A 25,069-nucleotide genomic window follows, 5' to 3' on the forward strand; every position below is an offset into this window, starting at 1 on the left:
CCTTTTAAATGTTTGTAAGATGAATTGTTAATCTGTTTATTGAATAAATATCCTTTCTCATGTTCAAGTGGGTTTTCCCGGAAACCGTATTTTTATACATATTCTTCCTATTATCTCAGGAACTAATACAGATATCGCAACCAAATTTTTACCACAGGTTAACTACATATCAGTGGAGATGTCGAACCAGCATTTATCATATTATACTCATAATTAACAGAATTAACCTAAATAACATAAGTTTAAAAACAAACAAAAAATCAATACTTTTTTTATTGAAAAGATTTTTTTAGTTGGGGGTTTTTAATATTTTTATTGGTTCACAGCGTTTTAAATAAACTTAAAAATATACAGCAAAAATTTGGGAAATTTAGCTATAATAAGTTCAGAGTAAATGAGAAAAAAATTAACATGGACTCTTATGGGCGTTTAAGTAACCTTAAGTCACTTATCCTTGTGTTGCATCATAAAATAATTGTCATCCTTCAACTCCTGGATTGAATGAAATTACTGTTATTGGTTAGTACTCGTAGATGGGTGTAATTATCATCTTGAAACATTCAGAAATTTCTTAAACAGTTTATACGAACGGATTAGTCAAATTTCGTGCTAAACAATTTTCTACGCCATGCTGTTGGTTGCATTTTAATCAAAATTGCAACGGGTGTTTTATGCAATAATGTTAAACCTTGGTTAGGTTTTCTGAGCACTTATGAAAAAAGGAGGCTGGGTTCTAGGGTTAAATTCATTTTATAAACGATTAATGTAGCCGCATTGTAGTTGCATCTATTTTAGTCCAAATTTACATGAACATTCTGCAAAACAAATAATAACAAGGGTAGCTCATTACCAGCTTTAGAGCCAATGAGGCAGAGCTCCAGGCCATAACTGTAGACACGACGACGTTATTGTCTCGAGTACGGGGGAGGTCACTCCCAATCAACAGTTGTGCGCGACAACAGTCAGCAGGTGTCAGAGTGGCGCGCACAAGTTCCGATATATAACAGAGCTGTAGACACGACGACGTTATTGTCTCGAGTACGGGGGAGGTCACTCCCAATCAACAGTTGTGCGCGACAACAGTCAGCAGGTGTCAGAGTGGCGCGCACAAGTTCCGATATATAACAGAGCTGTAGACACGACGACGACGTTATTGTCTCGAGTACGGGGGAGGTCACTCCCAATCAACAGTTGTGCGCGACAACAGTCAGCAGGTGTCAGAGTGGCGCACATAAGTTCCGATATATAACAGAGCTGTAGACACTACGACGTTATTGTCTCGAGTACGGGGGAGGTCACTCCCAATCAACAGTTGTGCGCGACAACAGTCAGCAGGTGTCAGAGTGGCGCACATAAGTTCCGATATATAACAGAGCTGTAGACACGACGACGTTATTGTCTCGAGTACGGGGGAGGTCACTCCCAATCAACAGTTGTGCGCGACAACAGTCAGCAGGTGTCAGAGTGGAGCGCACATAAGTTCCGATATATAACAGAGCTGTAGACACGACGACGTTATTGTCTCGAGTACGGGGGAGGTCACTCCCAATCAACAGTTGTGCGTGACAACAGTCAGCAGGTGTCAGAGCGGCGCGCACAAGTTCCGATATATAACAGAGCTGTAGACACGACGACGTTATTGTCTCGAGTACGGGGGAGGTCACTCCCAATCAACAGTTGTGCGCGACAACAGTCAGCAGGTGTCAGAGTGGCGCACATAAGTTCCGATATATAACAGAGCTGTAGACACTACGACGTTATTGTCTCGAGTACGGGGGAGGTCACTCCCAATCAACAGTTGTGCGCGACAACAGTCAGCAGGTGTCAGAGTGGCGCACATAAGTTCCGATATATAACAGAGCTGTAGACACGACGACGTTATTTTCTCGAGTACGGGGGAGGTCACTCCCAATCAACAGTTGTGCGCGGCAACAGTCAGCAGGTGTCAGAGCGGCGCGCACAAGTTCCGATATATAACAGAGCTGTAGACACGACGACGTTATTGTCTCGAGTACGGGGGAGGTCACTCCCAATCAACAGTTGTGCGCGACAACAGTCAGCAGGTGTCAGAGCGGCGCGCACAAGTTCCGGTAGAGAGCAGTGCTGTAGTCACGACATTACGACCTCGAGTACGGGAGAAGTCACTTCCAAGTCAGTGGCAGTCAGTCCGTCATGGCGCTCGCGTACGTGTGTTTGTGCGTCATCCTCGCTGTCACCGCAACCACCGGAGACCTCAACACCAAGAAGGAAAACACGTGTGAAGACTGTGACACTGAGGTACAATCTCCCTCCAATTTTGATTGTATAAGTAACCTTCATAATTATCTAGTTAGTTTTAGTGCCTAATTTAAGTGGAAAAATTATATAATTGTAAATGTCCAATTAGAAATTTAATATCGGTTTGTAACCTTACTACGGAAAATTAACTAACACCCTTAAATCATACTTTGTAGTATGTTATGTTTAATTGTATTTATAAATTTATATTAGTACATGAGATAGTATTATAATTTTTATTTTAATATTGTTTTAGCGCGCTTTTTAGGTGGATCAAAAAAGATAGTGGAAATACTGTTAACAAAATAAAATTAGCATATTGCTTGTTCTGTTCTAGTATCTTATCTTATATATATTATGTGACAGATTTTTACAATTTTTTCTTTTACCCATTGTATAAAAATATCTACTGTCCAAAATTTCAGATTTTGTGCTTAATTTGAAATAATGTTTTTAGGACCACACGAGCAAAACGTATTTCACGAAAATGTCAGTTTGCTTAAATTGTACGTATTGGGCGTAGTCCAGTGATTTATGTCTAAGTCCTGTCTTTTGTTGGGAGTCTCAGTCCAAGATCTCGTATTTCATTTGAGGAGGTAAAAAACATCTTACAAACAGGTATACAGCAATACAGGTAGATCTACGTAAATGTGAATAAAACCTCTGAGAGTGATAAGAATGTTAAAGAAAATTTTTCTTTGCTCATAGTTCTATCAATCTCTTACCTTTTCAGTATCTGAGAAGATTTGTTAAAATCCCTAACTCAAAAGCGATTTAATACAACACTTGTAAGTTTACATGGATGTATATAATTATAATAAATGTTAAATTAGTATTAATTAAAATTTCATAATTTCTCGATTTACTCTACATAAGTCAAGTCAACAATAACTTATGCTAGGTTACTGATTAGGGAAGTGTTTCCATGAAGAGGATCTCAAGAGAATGTAGCCTACTATTCGTTTGGTAGCATTTACCCTTGTAATCAAGTCTTAGCCAAAGTCACAATAATCGTAATTATTACGTCTTGATGTCGAGCCTTAGCTAAAGTCACAACACACAATTATTACGTCTCAACGTCAAGCCTTAGCTAAAGTCACAACACACAACTGTTACGTCTCGATGTCGAGCCTTAGCTAAAGTCACAACACACAACTATTACGTCTCGATGTCAAGTCTTAGCCAAAGTCACAATATTCGTAATTATTACGTCTTGATGTCGAGCCTTAGCTAAAGTCACAACACACAACTATTACGTCTCGATGTCAAGCCTTAGCTAAAGTCACAACACACAACTGTTACGTCTCGATGTCGAGCCTTAGCTAAAGTCACAACACACAACTATTACGTCTCGATGTCAAGCCTTAGCTAAAGTCACAACACACAACTGTTACGTCTCGATGTCGAGCCTTAGCTAAAGTCACAACACACAACTATTACGTCTCGATGTCAAGTCTTAGCCAAAGTCACAATATTCGTAATTATTACGTCTTGATGTCGAGCCTTAGCTAAAGTCACAACACACAACTATTACGTCTCGATGTCAAGCCTTAGCTAAAGTCACAACACACAACTATTACGTCTCGATGTCGCAGTTCGGTGCGGTAGTAAGCAATGAAAATACGTTACTGTCTCAGCAGCATTTTATTTTATAATTATTTAAAAACTAAAAATGATTGAAATTTATAATTTGGTTTGAAGCAAAGTTATCAGAATGGGTTATTGAATACTTTTGTTAATAGATTGTATTAATTTCTACAACAGTTTTGGGGGGCGGGGATCCATAGCCCTGATATAGCCCTCAGGTGTGGTTGATAGACCACAAAATAAGTTTATATATACAATTTTAAATTCGTGATTTTTCACTAAATACTGAGCTGCTCCATCAATTTTATACAAATTTCACTATGTATGTAATTTCCAAATCAAAAGCTAATAGTACGACAAAAGACAAAAACAAGTTTATAGTCATACTTATCCACATACATTTCGTCAAAAAGACACATATTTTTATCTGCATACGATTCTCTTACAAATGAATTAATTCATTGAGCTTTAGCGAAGCCTATTTATCACTCAGCTCGCAGTACGACAAAAGACAAAAACAAGTTTATAGTCATACTTATCCACATACATTTCGTCAAAAAGTCACATATTTTTATCTGCATACGATTCTCTTACAAATGAATTAATTCATTGAGCTTTAGCGAAGCCTATTTATCACTCAGCTCGCAGTACGACAAAAGACAAAAACAAGTTTATAGTCATACTTATCCACATACATTTCGTCAAAAAGACACATATTTTTATCTGCATACGATTCTCTTACAAATTGAATTAATTCATTGAGCTTTAGCGAAGCCTATTTATCACTCAGCTCGCAGTACGACAAAAGACAAAAACAAGTTTATAGTCATACTTATCCACATACATTTCGTCAAAAAGACACATATTTTTATCTGCATACGATTCTCTTACAAATGAATTAATTCATTGAGCTTTAGCGAAGCCTATTTATCACTTGTGGGGCTGAAAATTTTCATTTCGATCTGCCTGTATGTCCGTAAGATGTCTGTCCTATAGATTTAAAAATTATGCATAAAGCTTCATTTCTATATGAGGAACACTGAGTTCGATGATGGTGTATGGACTCCATGGGATTGGTCTGAGCGTTAGCGAATATTATAACATTGGTCTTATGGGCAACCATGATAACAGCGACAAAACAAAAGAAATAAATTTGTAAACAAACTCAATACATCCATAAGATATTTAAACGTGTGAACACATGTACTTTAACTATTCCAACATATACATATACTGTAAAGTTTTTTGTAACTTCGTGTGTAGACTTCTATTTTTTAAACACCGATATGAAACCCAATTTAATGAAAACAATCTGAATCTATCATAAACGGCAAAGAACGCCTAGAATGATTTCATAGGTAGACATAAAAAATTTTGCACGAAACTTCATTTCTACAAGAACGAGTTCTATGAGGCGTAATTTTCGTGTCAACTTCTTTTTGGTATGATCGTCTTTCTGTCCATATATCCTAAGGCTATCTTGAGAAAGAAATTATAGATTTAACATTTCACAAGCCTGTTACTAAACTTAGTGTGGAGTACGAGTACTTCTAGACTTCCGTGTTGGCATTACCATGAAGTTTATACGAGTATACAGTAGTTCATTGTAGATAAAAATAAATCTCTTAATCTACTACGGTACGCCCGTTTTGTAGACAAAGATTAATAAAAGATATCAGTCGTATTTGTTTTAACAACAACAATGTTTAACTCTGTAATTATTCTGCTATGATTATATTCTACAGTAAAATATGCAGTTGATAAACATAACTAATTACAAACGATTAAGGTGTAAATTGTGGCATTTGTTTAGTTGGATGTTAATGTTAACTATATCAGTAGGTAATCGGAAAAAAGTATAAAAAACCTTTGTATAATTATCTTCTTCCATAGAGAACATATTGTATTCAAACAACATACAAATTGAATTAAACTTGAAGTAGTGCAAAAGCATTCAGATCATTCTGAAAATTCTTGGGAGGGTTTCTGGTCAAAATTCACCTCAAATTTATATGTATTGAATATATTTTGGTGATATATTGAAAACAGTATAAAACCATTACTCATTACAGTAACAACAATGAAATAATTCCGTATGAAACACAGTTATAAGATGTTACACTTATTTTTTTTCTATTAGCCACAAAGGTGGTAACATGTCAGTTACTTACGTTTATTTTTTTGTACTAGATATGTTATGAATCAGAAATAAATTACTATTTGAATTCGTTCATTTCATTTTTCATTTCAAAAAGATTTTATTTCACAGTATTAACAAAATGTACAAGAGATTAATAGGAAACAAAAGCATCAAACAATATAAAACAATCAATCATGAAGTATCTACAAACTTAAATAGAAATAAACAATAATACTTCAGACAAACAAAATGTAAACTTGACAAAAAAAAGAACTTACGACATCAACAGAATTCAATAATTGTGAAATAAATTGGAACATCCAATAGGCAAAAGCCAGATAAAGGATGCACATAAGATAAAACTAATATGGTAAACGAAAACTCGAAGAAGAATGGAACCGCTACATGAAGAATATATTAATAAGAAATTCACACAAAATCTATAAAGCAAGTCATGGATGTAAAAATAAAAAAGATTAATTGGAATCTATATATATAAAAATGAATGTTTGTGTGTTTGTCCTTTATGGAATCGCAAAATATTAGACAGACTATTATAAAAATTTGTATGTATACGTATTTTTCCACGGAGAAGGTTTATATGCTATGCTCATTGATGTAACTCGCAACCAAGCGGTGCTGCAAAAGATAAAATGTTTCAAAGCGCCTGCACACTATATACTGCAATTACGAGACAGTTACGTATATTACATTGCCAAACACTATTTGAAGGCGCTAAGTTATTATGTATATTTGTCTTTAAGATACATTTCTGATTGAACTTAAAGTTTGGGTGTTAGACCACTTTATAATAAAGTACATGTACGTGCACAATGGCTATAAACATAAACAGATTTTCTTGATCGTGGCAACAAGGCAAATATATCTACATCGGCGTTGTAAATATAATTCAATTACATCAGAAGTTCACATACACGGGCAAAGCTTACGAAAAGCGTGCAAAGCCGCGGGAAACAGCTAGTTAACTATAAAATGTAATAATAACGAACTAAAATATACACATTATTAATTATTTTATTGAACAATTCTCAGAAAGCACTCGGAATTATCCAACGAAAATAAACACATTTTTATACTAAAAAAACGTTTTTATGATCTATTTTAACGAAAATAAGATTAAACAATCTTGAAGCATTAAAGGTAAAACAATGTTTGGAAACAATAATTAGATTAGGCTTTGGAACCGGATCAAGCAAACTTCTGAAGTTATATCTGATATTACGTGTGAGCGCCGGGTTTGAGCTTCTTATGAAAAATAGTTTCAATGCTATATTATATGTGAAGATTTCGCAGAGTATTTTTAAATATAAAAATATTGGCCAGGAATGATCGGTCTTATTTGATTTAGGAATAAATATATGCGAATAAAGGATTTTAGAAACGTAATGAGAGGGTGAAGTGTGGATATATACCTACCTCCCCAGCATACAAGCATAATTACACTTTCAGTAATTAGGTTTTCACAGTTCACAGTTCAAATATGTTTATTTATTAACAGTTTTTTTTATTTGATACATGATCCCATGTGCCTGACACAGCACGTGCGGGATTCTGAAAAAAACAAGCATCTTTAATACAATTTTTTTATACGGCTACTATACAGTGCAATTCTCCAATATAGGAAAAGTCTACTCTAGAATGAAATTACTTTTTATAACTAATAATGATAACAATAACAATCTATAATAACAATTTAATACTATCAAATACAAAATTTTAGAACAAAACTACACCCCAACAAAATACAATAAATACTATTACAATTACACCAACAAAACACACATTTTCTGACTAAAAGGTATTCCAAGTAATAATGCTGTAGGTTTTCAGCAGTAGACTATAATTGGGAGCATGATATATGTTTTTTTTTTATAAATAAGGATCTAAATAATCCCACAAACACTCCTGTCATCTCCTTTTTTGCGTGTTCGTACAATCTGCGATTCTTCTGTGTTTTGTTATTCACTATCTTTTACTTACTTTACTTACATTGATTAGAATTTTTGCGTTCAAATTAAAACTAACCACAATGATAGTTCTATTATTAAATATTACAGAATTAACTACAAATTAACTTGTTTAACCAACTCAATTATAATGATTTACATAAGTATCACTTTAGCCAAAATAATATACATATAGATACTCTAGTCGAGTAGAGGACTCTATTAATAAACGTGTTTTGTTAAAACTGAAAATCTATTTAGAATAATTTATTGCGATCGCAGTAACATATTCTAATAGAATTGGGGGGAAAGTCTTTGTAGGTAGCGGCCTAGCCTGACCTAACCTTGAAGTCTCCGCCCCCCCTCCACAGTTACGGAATTCTTACATAGAGGAATGTTCGCTTATCTATCTACACTCGGTATGTGTATGAGTACATTTCCCTATTCCTGGTGTCAGTGTACATGGAATGAAACAGACGGACAAACGGAATAGGAACAGTCATTAGTTTCGAGGAAATTCGTTATTGATTTAGCCGGTAGGCTATAACTTTCTAAGCACCAAAGTATCCCTTGGTGCTAATTATTTTTGAACAGAGGACTCATTCATTTTATTACAAGGCAGGTGTACGCCACACCACGTGTCGCTAAACAGGCTTCTCTAAAGGCTTATGAAAATTTCAAGTCTATTATCATTTCATCAGGCTACATGTATTACTGAATCACATGTTAAAATTTCATATTTTATCAATTGTACTCAGTTTTCTTACAATTTATTTATTCTGCGATTTTTTCTTCGCCGTCAAATTTACCAAAAACACATTATAAAAATGTTTGCGAACGCTCAGCCAAATATTTTTTGAGTCAAGGCTGAGATATGGCATAGCTTTCTGGGATTTGTATCGAATTTTTACTCTGCAGATGAGGTGTTACAGATCGTCTGCGGAAGAGTTGCAGAAAACATTTTCGTTCATATTTCGTCTTAACCCCACCCTCTTTAGTAATTTATCACTGTGTTGATTTTGTTTTTAATCATCGCAGTTTCCTTAAAATTCCAGGTCACAACTACAACACTAGAAAGAAAAACCAGCTAAACAATGGAGAAATTTCAAGTTAAACATTTTTTAATTCAATTTTTTGTTTTGGCCCTAAGTTACTTAACTTAATGCCACTTGAAAGAGAAACATGTGTGTAATATTAAGGACCAGATTAAGACGTTATGCGGTTGGACATCTTTTACAGCTTGCATGAATCTCTCGTCATTATTTAAATATGAGCTTAACATTTATTAATTACTCTGTTAATAGTTTTCGTTGTCGTTTTTATTCATATTTTAATCAATCAATCTTTATTGCAAAATCATGATTTACACTTATAGCAAACGTCAATATTAAAAGTTCCAGAGATAAAATTTTGCGCAATTTCCCAACATCAGGATTACATTCAAACATAAAATTTAACAACATTCATGCATCTACATCCCTTGCCAATTATCCACCTACAGCGTTGAAGTCAATCTCCCGATTGGGCGATCTCCCAGTCAAATGTCAAGAACTCGGTAACATAAAATCCTTGTGACGCTAAAAAGCGTTTCAAAAATGAGTTTTTTTTTGCATATTGGGTGTTGCGGCATTCTTTATCCAATTGGGCAGCTTGTTGATGAAGTGAACATCTGCCTGTTAGGGCAGATGTTCGTGGTTAATGGTTTAATAATGTAATGTACACTAATAACAGTAATGTTCGATTGTGTAAAACTATAGAATGTTGGAAGTTTGAATCCCATGGAGTTACATGCGTCATCATCGAACTCGATGTTGCTTACATAGAAATAAAGCATACATGCAAAATTTTAAATCCATAGATTAGTTTGTTCTAAAGATATTGTGCGGAGAGACAGACAGACAGATCACATTTATCAAGCCTCTCGAAGGATAGACTTCATAACGCTCAGCCAATAGAGAACTTTCTTTAATTACAATAACGTGTTTAATAATTTATGTCTTTCAAGTATAATTTTTAGCTGAACAACTTCAGCTTCTCCTGCGAACCTAGGAATGTGATAAATGCCTAGCATTTTAATCTCCTTATCTCAAATGTGTTGGTGACAAAGTAAATATTGTGTACATAACTGTAAATGCTTGTAACATATTCTGTTCATGCCGAGTAGAGCCTTTCCCTAGTTAAATTCTTCGGTAATGCATATTTTGGATTAAATTGACAATGAATTAGGCATTCTTATTTGACAACATCTCACGGTTGTTTTTAGCTTTTACGTAGGTAAGAATACTTACTTAATTACCTTTCCTTATGTTGGAAATATTAGGAATAAAAAATAATTCCTCATTTTTAACTGTCTAAACAATGAAAATTAAACTAAAGGTTGTAAAGGTTATTTATTAGACTAAATAAAGTTTCTTTAAAAAGCTTTCTTGTCATTTTTATCTTAAAACTATTTTGTATTCTTCCTTTTCCCCAGATGAAAATGGGAAACTCAACATTTTCGAACGACAAGCTCCGTCCAGCGAACCATTGAGTTAAATAATAGACTACCTGATTACACAACAATCAGGAAATTGGCTTCGTCGATGTAGGTGGAAAATTGGCAAACGGATGAAAGTTGCATGAATGTTGAATTGTATGTTTGAATGTGATTCTGATGTGGTGAGAACGTACAAAATTTTAGCTCCGATACTTTGATATTGACGGTTGCTATACATGTGTATCATGTCTCTGCAATAAACATTGATTGATTGATTGACCTTAATTCTTGTACCTATACAAGATAGGGGGTATAACGTTAAGTAGTATCTAAAACTAGTATTTAAGCTAAAATTATTCATCTTTTTTGGAAACCGACATTGACTACACCCACCTCCACCGGACATTTTTTTGTATATTACTATGTACTCTCTTCGACAGAGAGGAATGAGAAATTAGCTGTTTACAATGAATACTTAGAATATAAGCCATTATATAAATATCGTGAACAGAACGTTCATCTACGCCACGCTTCAAATACAGAAATATACAGAGTTCCCTACCTCTGAGAGGGTGTGAGAAGGGCCACGGCATTTCTAGTTACGGCCCTGGACGAAGGGTGTTCCGTTATGATCAAGTATGAAAGTGTGACAACAAATCTGTCACTTCGTCGCTGTTGACATTCCAAGGACTTAATGAGTAACGTGACATATGTGACTCCGCATAGCTGAGCACCTGCTCTCGCATCGCATAGGCAACGCGCTTGTCTGTGTTAGAGCGATCCTCCTCCTTTCTCTCTGATTCTCTTGAATGGTTTCAACAAGGCAAAATGGACCGTGAGACTTTTCACAATAATTAGAAGTTGAAGCACTGTAAAAACAAGACAATCCTGTAAGTGTGTACCGTTAATTAGTGCCATTATATATTATAATTATTATTATGAGAGACCATTATCTGCTCATGTGATTCAACACAATCAAAATAAATCAGAAAACTGCTTCGGCCTAAAAAAAAAATTTAAACATTTAGAACCAAATAGCCATTAATACTTATAACTGATAATACTTATCTGATGAAATCTCTTATAAATTAATTTTAAAATCAAGGCAACCAGATCGGCTGAACCTATGATGATTCTCTATTCCTTCTTATATAAATTTTTAGGTCTATGTAAACATTTACAAATATTCTACATACATCTGATTGTAATCTTGTTGTTTATGGTATTTATTTGTAAAAAATCTTTTTTTGGTTTTGTTTTAGTTCTTGGTTTGGGTTATGTTTCTATGTTTTATTAATTCAGCGTGTTTCTGATGAGGGTTCTGGGAACTCGAAAATATATATATATATATATACATATATATATATTCGCAACACAATTACTCATTACTGGTTAGTATTATTTTTCTCCGATGTTCTTGGAACTTAATTCTTGGTGGAATAATAACCTAATTGGCACGCGTGGTAATTTTTTCTTTCTTGAACTGTAGCTGCAGATCTTGCTGCAAAGCAGCTCCTGGCACGTTTTGTCCATGAGTTTGAGTTCAGTACTTTAAGTACAACTTCGAGATCAAGTTCTTGTTCAACTTCGAGTACTTCCAGTTAATATATTCGTAGGCAAAAATCCAAAGAACTTTGGCACAACCAGGCCCACTCCAAGATATCATTTTAAGTTCACCATTACTCTATTTTGGCAGAAACGTGGCAAGACTTTTTTCATTTTAACATCTACAAGTGGTGCTTGTGGGTTTTATTTGTCACAATTAAACTTATAAGTAAACTTTGCAATGCCGACCATTTATTACTACGACCTGAGATTCCAACCCCATGCGTTTCGTTCATTCGATACAAGTGTACGTAAAAAAATCGTTAAATCCAAGCCGATAGCGCAATCGATTGTGGTTTTGGAAAATACTTTTTGTGTTTAAATCATAGCTTTTTACGATAACCTCACTAAATACAGAAAGTATAAAAATCAATTGTTATGGCTTCACATGAATTGCAGGCTTTTGTAATCATGTCCAAATAAAAATGACTGAAGATAATTGTGAAGTTGATATGTGATGTATGTGAGTTATAACTTTAGGAAGTAAAATCTTATTTTATGTATAAAAACTTTAATTTTGTTTTTGGATACTGGACCACCTCCAGATAAGGGATGTCCCATGGGAAAGCACGCACAATTATTAAAGTCGTGTTGCTTGTATAGAAGTAAAGTTTCTTACATGTGTGGAGACGGGACTCTGACCAAATAAGGGATGTCCCATGGGAAGGTATGCACAATTATTAAACTCGTTTAGCTAGTATAGAAGTAAAGTTTCTTACATGTATGGAGACGGGACTCGGACCATATAAGGGATGTCCCATGGGAAGGTATGCACAATTATTAAACTCGTTTTCCTTGTATAGAAGTAAAGTTTCTTACATGTGTGGAGACGGGGCTCTGACCAAATAAGGGATGTCCCATGGGAAGGTATGCACAATTATTAAACTTGTTTTACTTGTATAGAAGTAAAGTTTCTTACATGTGTGGAGACGGGACTCTGACCAAATAAGGGATGTCCCATGGGAAGGTATGCACAATTATTAAACTCGTTTTGCTTGTATAGAAGTAAAGTTTCTTACATGTGTGGAGACGGGACTCTGACCAAATAAGGGATGTCCCATGGGAAGGTATGCACAATTATTAAACTCGTTTTACTTGTATAGAAGTAAAGTTTCTTACATGTGTGGAGACGGGACTCTGACCAAATAAGGGATGTCCCATGGGAAGGTATGCACAATTATTAAACTCGTTTTACTTGTATAGAAGTAAAGTTTCTTACATGTGTAGAGACGGGACTCTGACCAAATAAGGGATGTCCCATGAGAAGGTATGCACAATTATTAAACTCGTTTTACTTGTATAGAAGTAAAGTTTCTTACATGTGTGGAGACGGGACTCTGACCAAATAAGGGATGTCCCATGGGAAGGTATGCACAATTATTAAACTCGTTTTACTTGTATAGAAGTAAAGTTTCTTACATGTGTGGAGACGGGACTCCGACCAAATAAGGGATGTCCCATGGGAAGGTATGCACAATTATTAAACTCGTTTTACTTGTATAGAAGTAAAGTTTCTTGCGTGTATAGATACGGGACTCCGACCATATAAGGGATGTCCCACGGGAGGGTATTCACGACTATCAAACTAATTTTGCTTGCATAGAAGTAAAGTTTCTTGCAAATCCTTAGTATATACCTCAATCCATTCTCGAGATATCCTGCAGAAATACAGACAGACAAGGAGACAGAAGAGAAATTTTACCAGCCCATGAATGGTAGGCTCCACTAAGGCTCAGCCAATTAAGAAAATGTATTAGTTAGGAAGCCATAGTAACCTAACTATATTTAGGAAATCGCTTGCTACAGTGTTAGTCAATCATTCAGGTTCAGTTATATCAAAGGGTCACAAGAAATAAAATTATTCCCACGAAATAGTAGAATATAATTAATAACTTAAAATCTTCTGCAGCATGAGTTTTATTTTAAAAATTAAAATAAGCAGTACGATAAAAGTTTGCAAGAGTTCTGAATTCTTAAGTTTCCCATCGTAGGTGAAATGTATTTATTTTAGAGATGTAGCCTCGAAAAGTGTTTCATAAATATGTATATAATTATAAACCTTTTAACACTTTTTAGATTATTTTCATACTATGTACATTTCGAATTCTGGGAATTCATCTTCAGGTACTACATCTTTAGTCAATTTAACTTAACCTTAGTACCTGAAGATGAATTCCCAGAATTCGAAATGTACATAGTATGAAAATAAAAATTTAAACAGTGTTAAAAGGTTTATAATTATATACGTATTTATTTGATCAAAAACTGCGTTAACAACCGAGTAAAATGTAAAAATTACGAGAACATTGAAAACTTTACTGACGTAGACAGGCTAATAATGGTTTGCAGATATAGTTGCTGTGATGACGTCACAGTAGGTAACAGACTATTGTCCCTGCAACTCTTTTGTTTATACAGAGAACACGTTTGTATCACTGTACCGGCGCATTTCAACCTTTTGTGTTATCAGTCAGAGCTGAGTTGAGTAGACGTTGCAAAAATGTCGGTCGCGGAGATTGTTCGCGTAGCGAGTGACTCACGCCTCCGGAAACTATTCATTGACAAATAATTGAGTGTCCAGGAGCCGATGCGCTGGCCGATATGATCTCCGGGACTCCGGCCTCGGCGCCCGTCGGCCGTTCAGGAGGTATCGGTTGTTGTTATGTTGCCGCACCAAGCAGCATGAGTCATCTACCTGTATGTGCGTCATGTACCCGTCCGTTCCGTTCCGGCGTTCCGTCTGTCTGCCGTCCCACGCGCCGTCGCGTTCTGCCGGTATGTACAAGTGGAACGTGTTCACCATCAGAAAGTAAACTGTTACGGCTCATTCTTCAAGTAATGTTTTAATTGCGTATGTGCGACTGTTTCAATTATGAATGAGTGTTGAATGACTGTTAATGGGTTTCAGGGTTAATAGAACTGTTTTAAAATAAAATGTTCGTTTCTATTTACGTTTCCGTTTTAAGTTAGTTTGTATAAAATTACACTTGTGGCTATAATACCGTAGTTTAAGTTTTATAACCTAATAAACGCAGTACTGTATGTTTTTTAAATAATTTTCTTTCGGCTGCAATTTTGTTTCTGTAAATATTAAACATGTGATGTTTTAGCCAACAATCACATTTTTTAATTGGTGCCTCAATTTTAAGGAGCGTGTGGGTTTTCGGGAAGGCCGCGCGTGGTGGAATGGCTAAGAAATAAATATTCAAACAGGTATTCATCTTTGTAAGAGACTGTATTCAGTAACACGATGATTTGTTTTCCTCAATTATCAACAATCTAGAGCAATACATATTCATTATAGAATTATATATAGAAATCTGGTTTTCCCCACCTAACGAGTTTGACTGGCGGGTGTCTATATAAATAAATGAAAACCCCATGTTTTCACAACTTTGACTCATTGTTTCTTATACAATTAAAACATTGCAAGTTGACTGGGGGCAATGTACTGTATAATATCATCGTTTTACGTCGTCATACAGAACACCAGTGAAGGTTATAATAATTATGACGTAGCTGCTTTGTTTGAGTAAACGAGTAACTCTAGAAGTTTCTAGCGTTGTCTTGTTTTTCGTGAAAACGTAATTATTGGAACACCAAAAACCAGTACATTTTGCTTGAATCTACTTCGGACCCGTAAGGGGGTTTTATATATTGTAATTTTATTTGTATTTTGTGAATATGAACTTCTTATTACAATATTATATATTTATATATGTATGACTTAATTAGACAAGGTATCACTAAAATCCAGTTTAGCCAGCGATGTTAAATATCCGAAACCTTATTTACCTTTAAAATCATTCTTTCATCTTCAATCAGAAACTTTAAACATAACTTTTGGTATTTTGAAAGTAAAAATGTGACCAAAACAGAGTTTCAGGAAGGTGAATCTTTTTAATCTCCCAGTAATGTTTGTGCTCAGATTTAGTACATTGTTTCTGTGTGCAAACAACTCATCTGATTATTCGCTTCAACTGGAAAAATGCGTTATCGCTGGAATTTCGTTATCTTATCGCTAATATTTTGTTTGTTGTTTTGTTGCCATTTAAATTATCTTGATTCAGGACTTGATATCCAAACGCTACATCAGTTCTAGGATTAGGCCTGCCAAAAACAAGCATAGCATAGTCACGTAGGTCTATGACGACGCCCTTACACCCGCTGAAGAACAATAAAACCCACACGGCATGGCGTAACTCCGCGACATTGAAAACCCCAGATATTATATTGTGCAAGAGTAAATCACACTGCTTTTTACCTCCTGCGGAGTTGTCTCATCTGTCTCACAGTTAAGGACCATCATAAATTGAATTACTTGGTAAACTCGTAAAAACGTTGGTCGTAAATTTTACTACAAAACATGCGCAGTTTTACGTCAAAGATAAATAAGTAAACCATGGAAATGTAAACTTATGATAAGGCTGTTTTTAAAGGTCTTGATATTTTCCGTTTTTCTGTATTAGTCTCTCAAAATTGTAGTCGCCATTCATTATGACAAAGTACAGTTTTGGCTTAAAAAATTAATATTTATTGTACTGGTCTAGGGACTCTAATGGTTGTAGAGTATCCTACAATTTTATTACGGTACTATTTTTATAGTGACGTTAAATACTACGGAGTATCAAAGGACACGGTAGGACATAACCATTGACCTTTTGATCTCAGAATCAATACATTCTTCTTTGGACCATCAGGAATCTATGTACAAACTCTCCGGGATATTTAAACAAGAGATCGTACAAACGGACGAACTATACTTTGAACTTTTGCCCCCAAATCAGTAAAGTTCTTCCTTGGATTAAGAAGGACGTATGAACTAATTTTCAAGTCTCTATGAAATTTCTATTAAGAGTTATTCTACAGAAGGATGAACTACCCTTTGAACCTTTTCCCCAAAACCATAAAAATTCTTCCTTGGACTAAAAGGAATATTTGTACTAATTTTCAAGTCTCTATGAAATTTCTATTAATAGTTACTCTACAGATGGACGAACTACGCTTTAGCCTTTTGCACCAAAATAATTAAAGTTCTTCCGTCGAGGAAAAGTTTGAACTTGAGTAATTGCATGGGTATATTTTGAATCGGTTAGATTGACAAATGCATTGAGTTTGTTCATCAGTATGTTCATTTACAAGTTTTAAGTCACTTCTGAGTAACTGCAATAGAAATCCTCACAGCGTTTTGTATTCCATTTACTGTATCACAATTTCCTTACTATGACAGCAATGGCGTGCGCGAAATCATCTTCTAGAACTTATTAGATATTATGGGAATCGCTACCTTGTGTGACCACAAGGAAATTGAAGGCCTGGGGCGTAGCCTCCAGCGAGTCGAAGGCGAGTATGCTTCTTTCTTCCAGTTGATCCCAGGACGGTGACGTGTTGTGGATGGATACACGTGACTGAGTTATTTATCACCTTTCATCATAATGTTGTTATACATATACAGGTAATTTATTTATTTATACGGACTAATTATTCCGCACGGAATTGTTAACAAGTTATATTCACTAATTGATGACGTAGGGTAGCAATCAAAATTGTTTCACGTATCTGCAAGAGATGTGAATTTTAACAGGTCAGTAATTTGGATGTTTTTATAAGGACAAACTTTCGGCTTTGGCAAATCTTACGGTTGGGCGACAAGGTCAGTTTGGTCGGTTTGATTCAATATTGAGGGCTGATAGTGCAGCTGTTTCTGGATATCGGTAGATATCATCTGGATGCCTGAGATGACTTCCAAAAGTCGACTGAAAACCCCTTTTCCAAAACTCTTTTTGGGAAAAGTTTTCCGTATTTTTATTTCCTCACGGTCTTATTCGCTGGAGGGATCTTTAAGTATAATATTGTGATTGGATTTTAATAGGTTCGCTGCTTAAACAGGTATGCTTCAGGGCATTAATTTGGAAGTTTGTTTTTCAGGCTGTTTGTCATCATCTGTCCGTAAACAGCCAAAATGCTGATGATATTAAGATAAGTCGTTTGCAGGCCATCTAGTCCTACTATCCAACCAGCGATTGTGTAATAAAGTTGAGTTGGGACAAGCCACATGCTCTGAGAGAGTAAGTGCATCGTGCAGGATATCCATGTAATGCTGATCTTCCCAGAACACGTAAGCAGAGGTGTTTCGAAAGTTGCAAGAAATCGGGTTTTGTCATACGTGTGGATCGCTTGATTTTGAAACAGATTCTTTTCTGATGATTAAAGATCTTAGTCGAATCCATTTTGAACATGCTACAGCCAAGAACGTAACCAGGTAAACATTTGGGGAGGGCCCAGACAACAGATATTTTCCCGTAGTGGACAGAGAGTAAGGCCCCATTTTGTCCCTTCAAAAGTTCTTAACCCGTTTCTTTGTTCAGAATAATCATTCAGCAGTGTATGTCAGTAATACTGAATTATTTAAATAATAATATTCGTTTACTAAAAAAATTAATTGACAAAATTAAAAATTTTGAGGAGGGTCCAGACCCCTTAGACCCTCTCGTTGGCTACGTTCTCGACTACGTCACGAATAGGAACTGCAGTTGCAATAATGCAGAGAAGTCGAGGGTGTGCACAGGAATCACTTTTGTAGATGGTCTGGAAGGTTCCAGAACTGGTGGGGGTAGATGTGCGAAAGGAACTTTGGCTTTATGGTCTTTTAGTTCAGACTGTTACAGTTTTGACGTTTGTCTATAGGGTTCTACAATGTGATATACTCAGAAAATTTAGAGCTATAAATTACTGGATATTCCTTTTGTACGATACGCCCATCTTTTGCCATACCTCCGTGTAAAAGAGAGGCTCATAACTAATATTTGTAACAATTTATATATTGTTCTGTCCTTTGAAATTCTGTTGCAATCTTGACTAGTTATGCGAGAATTTCAGGTAACGGTGAGTTAAGCTTCGTGTTACCTTCCATGTAGTGCAGCGTCTAATATCCACATTGAATCACCCTTCCCGTTATCCTTCGGTTGTCCCGCCGTGCTTTGGGATCGAGTCTAAAGCATCGCAGAGCAATGAATTGTGCACCTGATGAGACAATGAGAATACCTCTTCATCTAGCTAGACTACACCGAATAGCTGCTGGGTACCCAGACTGAGCTCCTTTGTAACGTAGGTGTCGCTGATGTCGAAATGATGCAAGGAGTTCGTTTTGAACATCTTCGTCGCCGATTTTTATGGATCTCTTCAGACACACGTGGACTCGAGCTTCCAGGAGTCAATCTGTATGGGTGTCAGATTTTTATACCGCTGCTCTAAGCGGAAGGTGAATATTCGCTTTGAATTAACGCTTCCCACTATAGCTACGGTTATGTGTAGACTAGCATAAAGCTGCACATTGTAGTTCAGATAAATGTTGTTTGTACCAAATAAGGAAAATACGAGGTCCTAAATTAGATCCTTGGGGCATTCCTGACTTGACAACGTAACTCTCATAAAACGCTCTATTAAATCGTACATTAAGCGTCCTTTCTGAATTATAGAATTTGATAAAGACCATAGGTTCAATAAAACATTAATAACCACGAAGCTATTACCAAAAATATGTAATAAGATAGTGTGTCAATTTTTTTTAAATTTAGTGTGCGTGTATCGTCCCTAGCCTTGTGCCCCATATAACGACTTCCTGAACAAAGAAACGTTTATACTTAACGTAAGACCACAGACTATAGATTATAGAAATATCTATAGCCTGTGGCAAGACTGTCGAATATTGACAAAAACCCGGATTCAGGTCGTCTCATATGAAGATTTTTCCTGCATAAAACATACCTTTTTGATAATTTACAAGGTCAGGAACTCGTCTACAGAAATAGCCCATAAGATGAAAATAGTCCCAAGGTCAGATGCAAGGAGCTGATGGGAACTTCAACGCTGAATAAATATCCTATTCTCGACTTCACACTATGTTACTCCAATACGGCACCTCATTCATGAGGTCATGTCATTATACCACTTCCGGTACCCAGTGTTTACTTTCGTATTTGTTGTTAACATCTATCTTGAACAAGGGTATTCCTTTTTTGGTGCTGTTATGACATACCCATGGTTTAGGCCTATCTATCTGCTTGAGTAGCATACGAAATCCGAAAGTAGCCTTCATTAATGTACAGAGAATTCCGAATTATGTATGTCTTCTTCATAATGACGAAAAATGTATGGTTTAGGATACACACATGGTGTATTTTCCCTTCAGTCAAACCATCAGTGATAAACCAACTATTTTGAGTACATAAGACAAATTCTTATTTTTTAAATCTTTGAACTGAAGACAACTTACTTCATAACTAACCCCATGTTAATCCACGGGATTGAATTTATCGCAATGTTTGTGAAGTAAACACACTCTTTGAAAACTATTTTGTTTTACAAAGTATTAATAACTTTCAGGGGACAATTTGAGAACGTATAATAGAATCGTATATCAAGTAATGTACACAACTAGTTCACACACGATATAGTAATTCCTTCCAATGTCGTTTTATAATGAATGTTATAATTAATTGTGTAGATAATTATTTAAATAATAAACTATGAGTAGTCGATATTTTGCCATCTATGCCAAATTCAGATTCGAGTGATATCTTGTAAAATTGTATGATTATAATTAATATTTATATTGATTTTTATCACTGAATAAACACAAAGTGGAATATACATATGGAATGTAATAATCATTACTATATACTTGTTTATTAAATATTTACTTTTTTTAAACAAACACTTAAAAATACAACAATAAAATTTATTTCAACACTGTAGTTTGATTTATAAGATAACAAATAAATTCACACTATATTTCTTATAATAAAATAGGCATTTAATAAAAATTTAAAACTAAAAGTGGGGTTAACTAATATTCTGCTAGAGAGCCAATGAATGCCGTTTCCGATACCGCCCAGTCAGGATATACAGCTGACCGCGTCAGCTGACTCAAGGCCACCCTCAAGGTCGTATCCTCCCAACCATTCACCTTGTCATAATAAAGCACAAAATAGCACATCCACACATTCCATCCCCTCCCCCGCAGAGCCGGTTCCTGTCAGGCTTTTCCTCGATTTTGTCTTTCAACGCCCTCTGAATTGCGTTTTTGCAAACCAAACAAAGGATGACGTCATCAACAATTATTATGACATGTTCCGGTACTCTTTTTGATCCACTATTTAGAACTGTTTCAACATAATAGCCAAGGATAAATCATACCAATTCTGAGTAGTCGGTTTTAATGTGCTTTAAGACCATTATTAAATTTAATCTTTGCGATTGTATGATACTAAATTAATTTATCAGTATTATAATATAATGGGTAGACGATTAATTATAGGTCATTATATCCACACTAACTCTCCCATGACTTACTAGTTCACTTAAATTCTGGAACTGTCATAATTTCCCCCGTACTTTTGATTCTATCCTTTACAAGAAGAAATTGATTCGCAACTGAACAAATTGTATATTATTCCAATTAATATAACATACAGTATGAGTATAAACCCTTACCTACTTTCTACTAAATAATTTATATTGTTGTAGTTGAAATTCGCGGCCATCATTTTGAAGAAAGGGTGATGTCATTTTTAATTACCCAACGAAATATATTTTATAAATGGAAAAAATTCAATGAACATCAAGGCTGAAACAAGTCTTTTCTTTATTGTCTAAACGACATTTTGTAGAAGTATAATAGTGATTTATGTGGTTAAAATGCACTTGGAAGTTTTAAATAAATAGTAAAAAAAGCTTTTACCTGAACTGAAAACATATTCTTGTATAATTTCTAACTTAACTAAATTAGATGGAAACAGATAGTGCAATTTTGTATAGCATCTTTTGGCCTACAGTGGTGAAAATATAATAAAATTTGGTTGAAAGATATTTTTAGAAAATTTTCTTCAAAGCGTGCTTTTTGATTACATATTTTAATTACACTTTAAAAACAATGAAAACCCATCCAATTTGGTCTACAATAAAATTGGTTTGTTACTTTTGTTCAAGCTAATAACTCAAATATACTGTATATACAAATAAATAAATTCAGTTCGTTTCTCCTCTTATCAAACTGCACTTATATGCTACGTGTGGTTAAAGATACAAGTATGTATAACAACATATAGTATATAATGAGAAAGTAGGACTTAATTTTAAATATTCAATACAAAAATAATAAATACAACAATAATAAATCTTTAAATGAAGCAATAACAGAAATAGATATTATATCAGTATAACAATAGTTACATTATAATAGCACGTAAATAACTAGACAAAACAATAACAGCAAATAAATATAATAATAATAAATACAAATATAATAAAGTAAGGTGTACATCTAATGAGGATACAGAGGGGGGGGGGGAGAAGTCAGCCTGAATTTATGTAAGCTGTCGTAATGAAATTTACCAATCCTTAAAAGGCATTCCCAAGACTCGATAGACGAGGAAGTAGGCTGTTTTATTAAAAACGAATATCGGATGTTTTATTTGTGTATACCAGTACGCATTAGTTCTCAACACGAGTGTCCGCACGCGCCCGTACCAGCACACGCGCGGGCACCGCACCGGTTGAAAAATTAACGGCATTGTCAGAACGCAGTCAAACAGTTCGTTGGTTAATTACCTGAATGTTAAAATTTTAATGGACGATTGTTTCGTTTTATTGTTATAATTGAAAGTCCATTGTTCTACGAAGAGTTCTACAGGTGGTATTAATGTGGTATACAATGTGGTATTAACGGCGAAGCTTGGCACAGAGAAATAAAATTACAAAATGTTCACGTTAATATACGGATTAGGCAAAAGTGTGAAAACGCCCATGTATATGTTGAGCCACATATCCTTAACGGGTATATAAACATGCACTTTTTGGTGAATTTTGAAACTCAAAACGGGGTATTTGGTGGGTAACCCAATATTTCGCATGGAAACCCCCAATCAAATGACACCTCACTTTAAAGTTAGTGGTAACAGAATATGAATAGTGAAACTAAAAGTTTTCATCACATTTCAAAGGAATTTAGCGCATATTTGACTTATTTTACTAAGCAAAAATGTTAAATCGCTCTTATATCCTTTTAACCTTGGAAAATGATACGTTAATAGGGTTATTCCTATAGCCTTTGGTATGGTTAAATGGGTTAAAATATAAGGATGTAATATTATAACAGGTACATCTACAACATGAAATATAAATAAAGATTTAGAGTCAATAGGGTAGAAAGTTATTATTAAACTGTGTAACAGTTCAGAAATGTATCTCTCTTCAAAGAATATGAAAGTGTATGGTATCGAAAAATATGATTCTCAATGTCAGCCCTCGGTCTTCCTGCTCGCTTCCTCCTAACCTCATCAACAGTCTTCACTCTCATCTGGTTCGTGTGTCGAATAGTGTATCCAGTCAATGGTTTCTCCTTGACTTGGCACCCAGCCTATAGTGGTTTTGTAACATTAGTCGTTGCTCACTGGCTAGCTGGATGGCCTTCTCCCACTTTTCTTCATGTAGCCTCTCATTTCAGTTATTATAATGAAGTCGACCATTGAGTAACGAGCGCCGAGTCAAGCAATGTAGATATTATATTAGTTGTATACAGTATATTCGACACTTGGTGGAAAACTAGCGGAAAACTGCTGTACTTATTTTCTTAATTGTTACAAGGTAAACTACGTTGAATGTCTATAAATACGATTAGCTGATTTTCCAAAACAAAATATTATAGAATAATATCACCACATGTACAGATTAGTGGAAAGGCTGCAATTTCATCGTAATTGGCTGAAAATCAACCAACGACAAGTATGACTAATAGTATTCAATATGCCTTTATTATAGGCTGCCTGCTTTTCGACAATTTTATGCTGTCTTCTTTGTTGTAATAATAATTGTCTCTTTTAATTATTTTTAAGGTTTATCTTATTATCCTTTGCTAATAAATGGGAATTACATTTAGTTTGTTGAATTCTTTAGCAAATTTTGAAACTGTGCCCTTTTTTCTGTATCGTGACATTTTATGTGTCTAATGTGTTGTTCACTCATTCGTGTAGATAGATATTGGGGAATCAAAACGTTTAAGTAGATATGTAATAATTAGTTGTAATATTATTGAACGCATGCAATAACCATCATACAAATATTATGTTTATTAAATGTTATATGTACGTGGATAAACATATATTTTAATTAATTTTAGTGACATCCAGTACCATCGCCAAAGTAACAATTACATTAAATACTGTATTTTGGCAAAATTTACAAGGAATTGTGCAGGCTTAGAAATAATTTTAAATGGAACAGTAGGTAGGATACAAAAAATAGCAGTAAAATTTAAATTTTACAGTACACGTTTTTATATATTTCTAATATATTTGTTAGATAGTTTGCTGTTACGTTAAATAATGTAAAGTATAAAAATAATTGATAATTAACGGTTTTTATTATTAAGTTTTTTTTAAGAATCGAGTGACTTAATAGTCCAATCATATTTACCGTATAGATTATAAATGTCCGAACCTGTAAATTTGTGCTTTGACTGGCTATGCATTGTCGGCGACACGAAATTAATAAAAACTAAAAAAGTGTACTGATTTTAACACTTGTGGGTAACATGTGTGGGTATTCATGTTTGAGATTATGTTGTAATCATGCCCATAGAAAACACAGTTGAATATGAAGATATGAATTGTTTACATTATATATACTTATGAAAATATATGACTGATGTTTTTATTAATTACAACAAATTAATGTAGATTTTAAGTAAAATATTTTAAACCATGTAATTTTATTTAATTAAGCAATTTTACTTCCTTAATTGATAAATAATTAAAAATGAATCATTCCCTGAAGTGACACTTCATATACATACTATAAAAATTACATTCAGTACTATTACATTATTTTGAACAGATTTAAGGCCTAATTACAAATTTTCAAGAATTCCTACTTTAAATACCTATAAAAACTACCATGGAGTGATTAGAACATTTGCATATTTTTTTACTTCAGAAAAAAGCCTGTAAGGGAAATAAT

General features: G+C 34.6%; 1 protein-coding gene across 1 annotated transcript in view; it reads left to right on the forward strand.

Annotated features, from left to right (window-relative positions):
- The first annotated feature begins 1,976 nt into the window (after positions 1-1,976).
- Positions 1,977-25,069, forward strand: part of LOC124357885 (platelet-derived growth factor subunit A) — a 50,763-nt gene continuing 27,670 nt past the window's right edge. The window contains exon 1 of the mRNA XM_046809974.1: positions 1,977-2,277. Within this exon, the coding sequence (XP_046665930.1) occupies positions 2,173-2,277 (105 nt within the window). The 5' untranslated portion in view covers positions 1,977-2,172. The remainder of the gene's footprint in view (positions 2,278-25,069) is intronic.

This window comes from Homalodisca vitripennis, chromosome 3 (genome assembly GCF_021130785.1).
Source record: "Homalodisca vitripennis isolate AUS2020 chromosome 3, UT_GWSS_2.1, whole genome shotgun sequence".
In the NCBI taxonomy this organism is placed as follows: Eukaryota; Metazoa; Arthropoda; class Insecta; order Hemiptera; family Cicadellidae; genus Homalodisca; species Homalodisca vitripennis.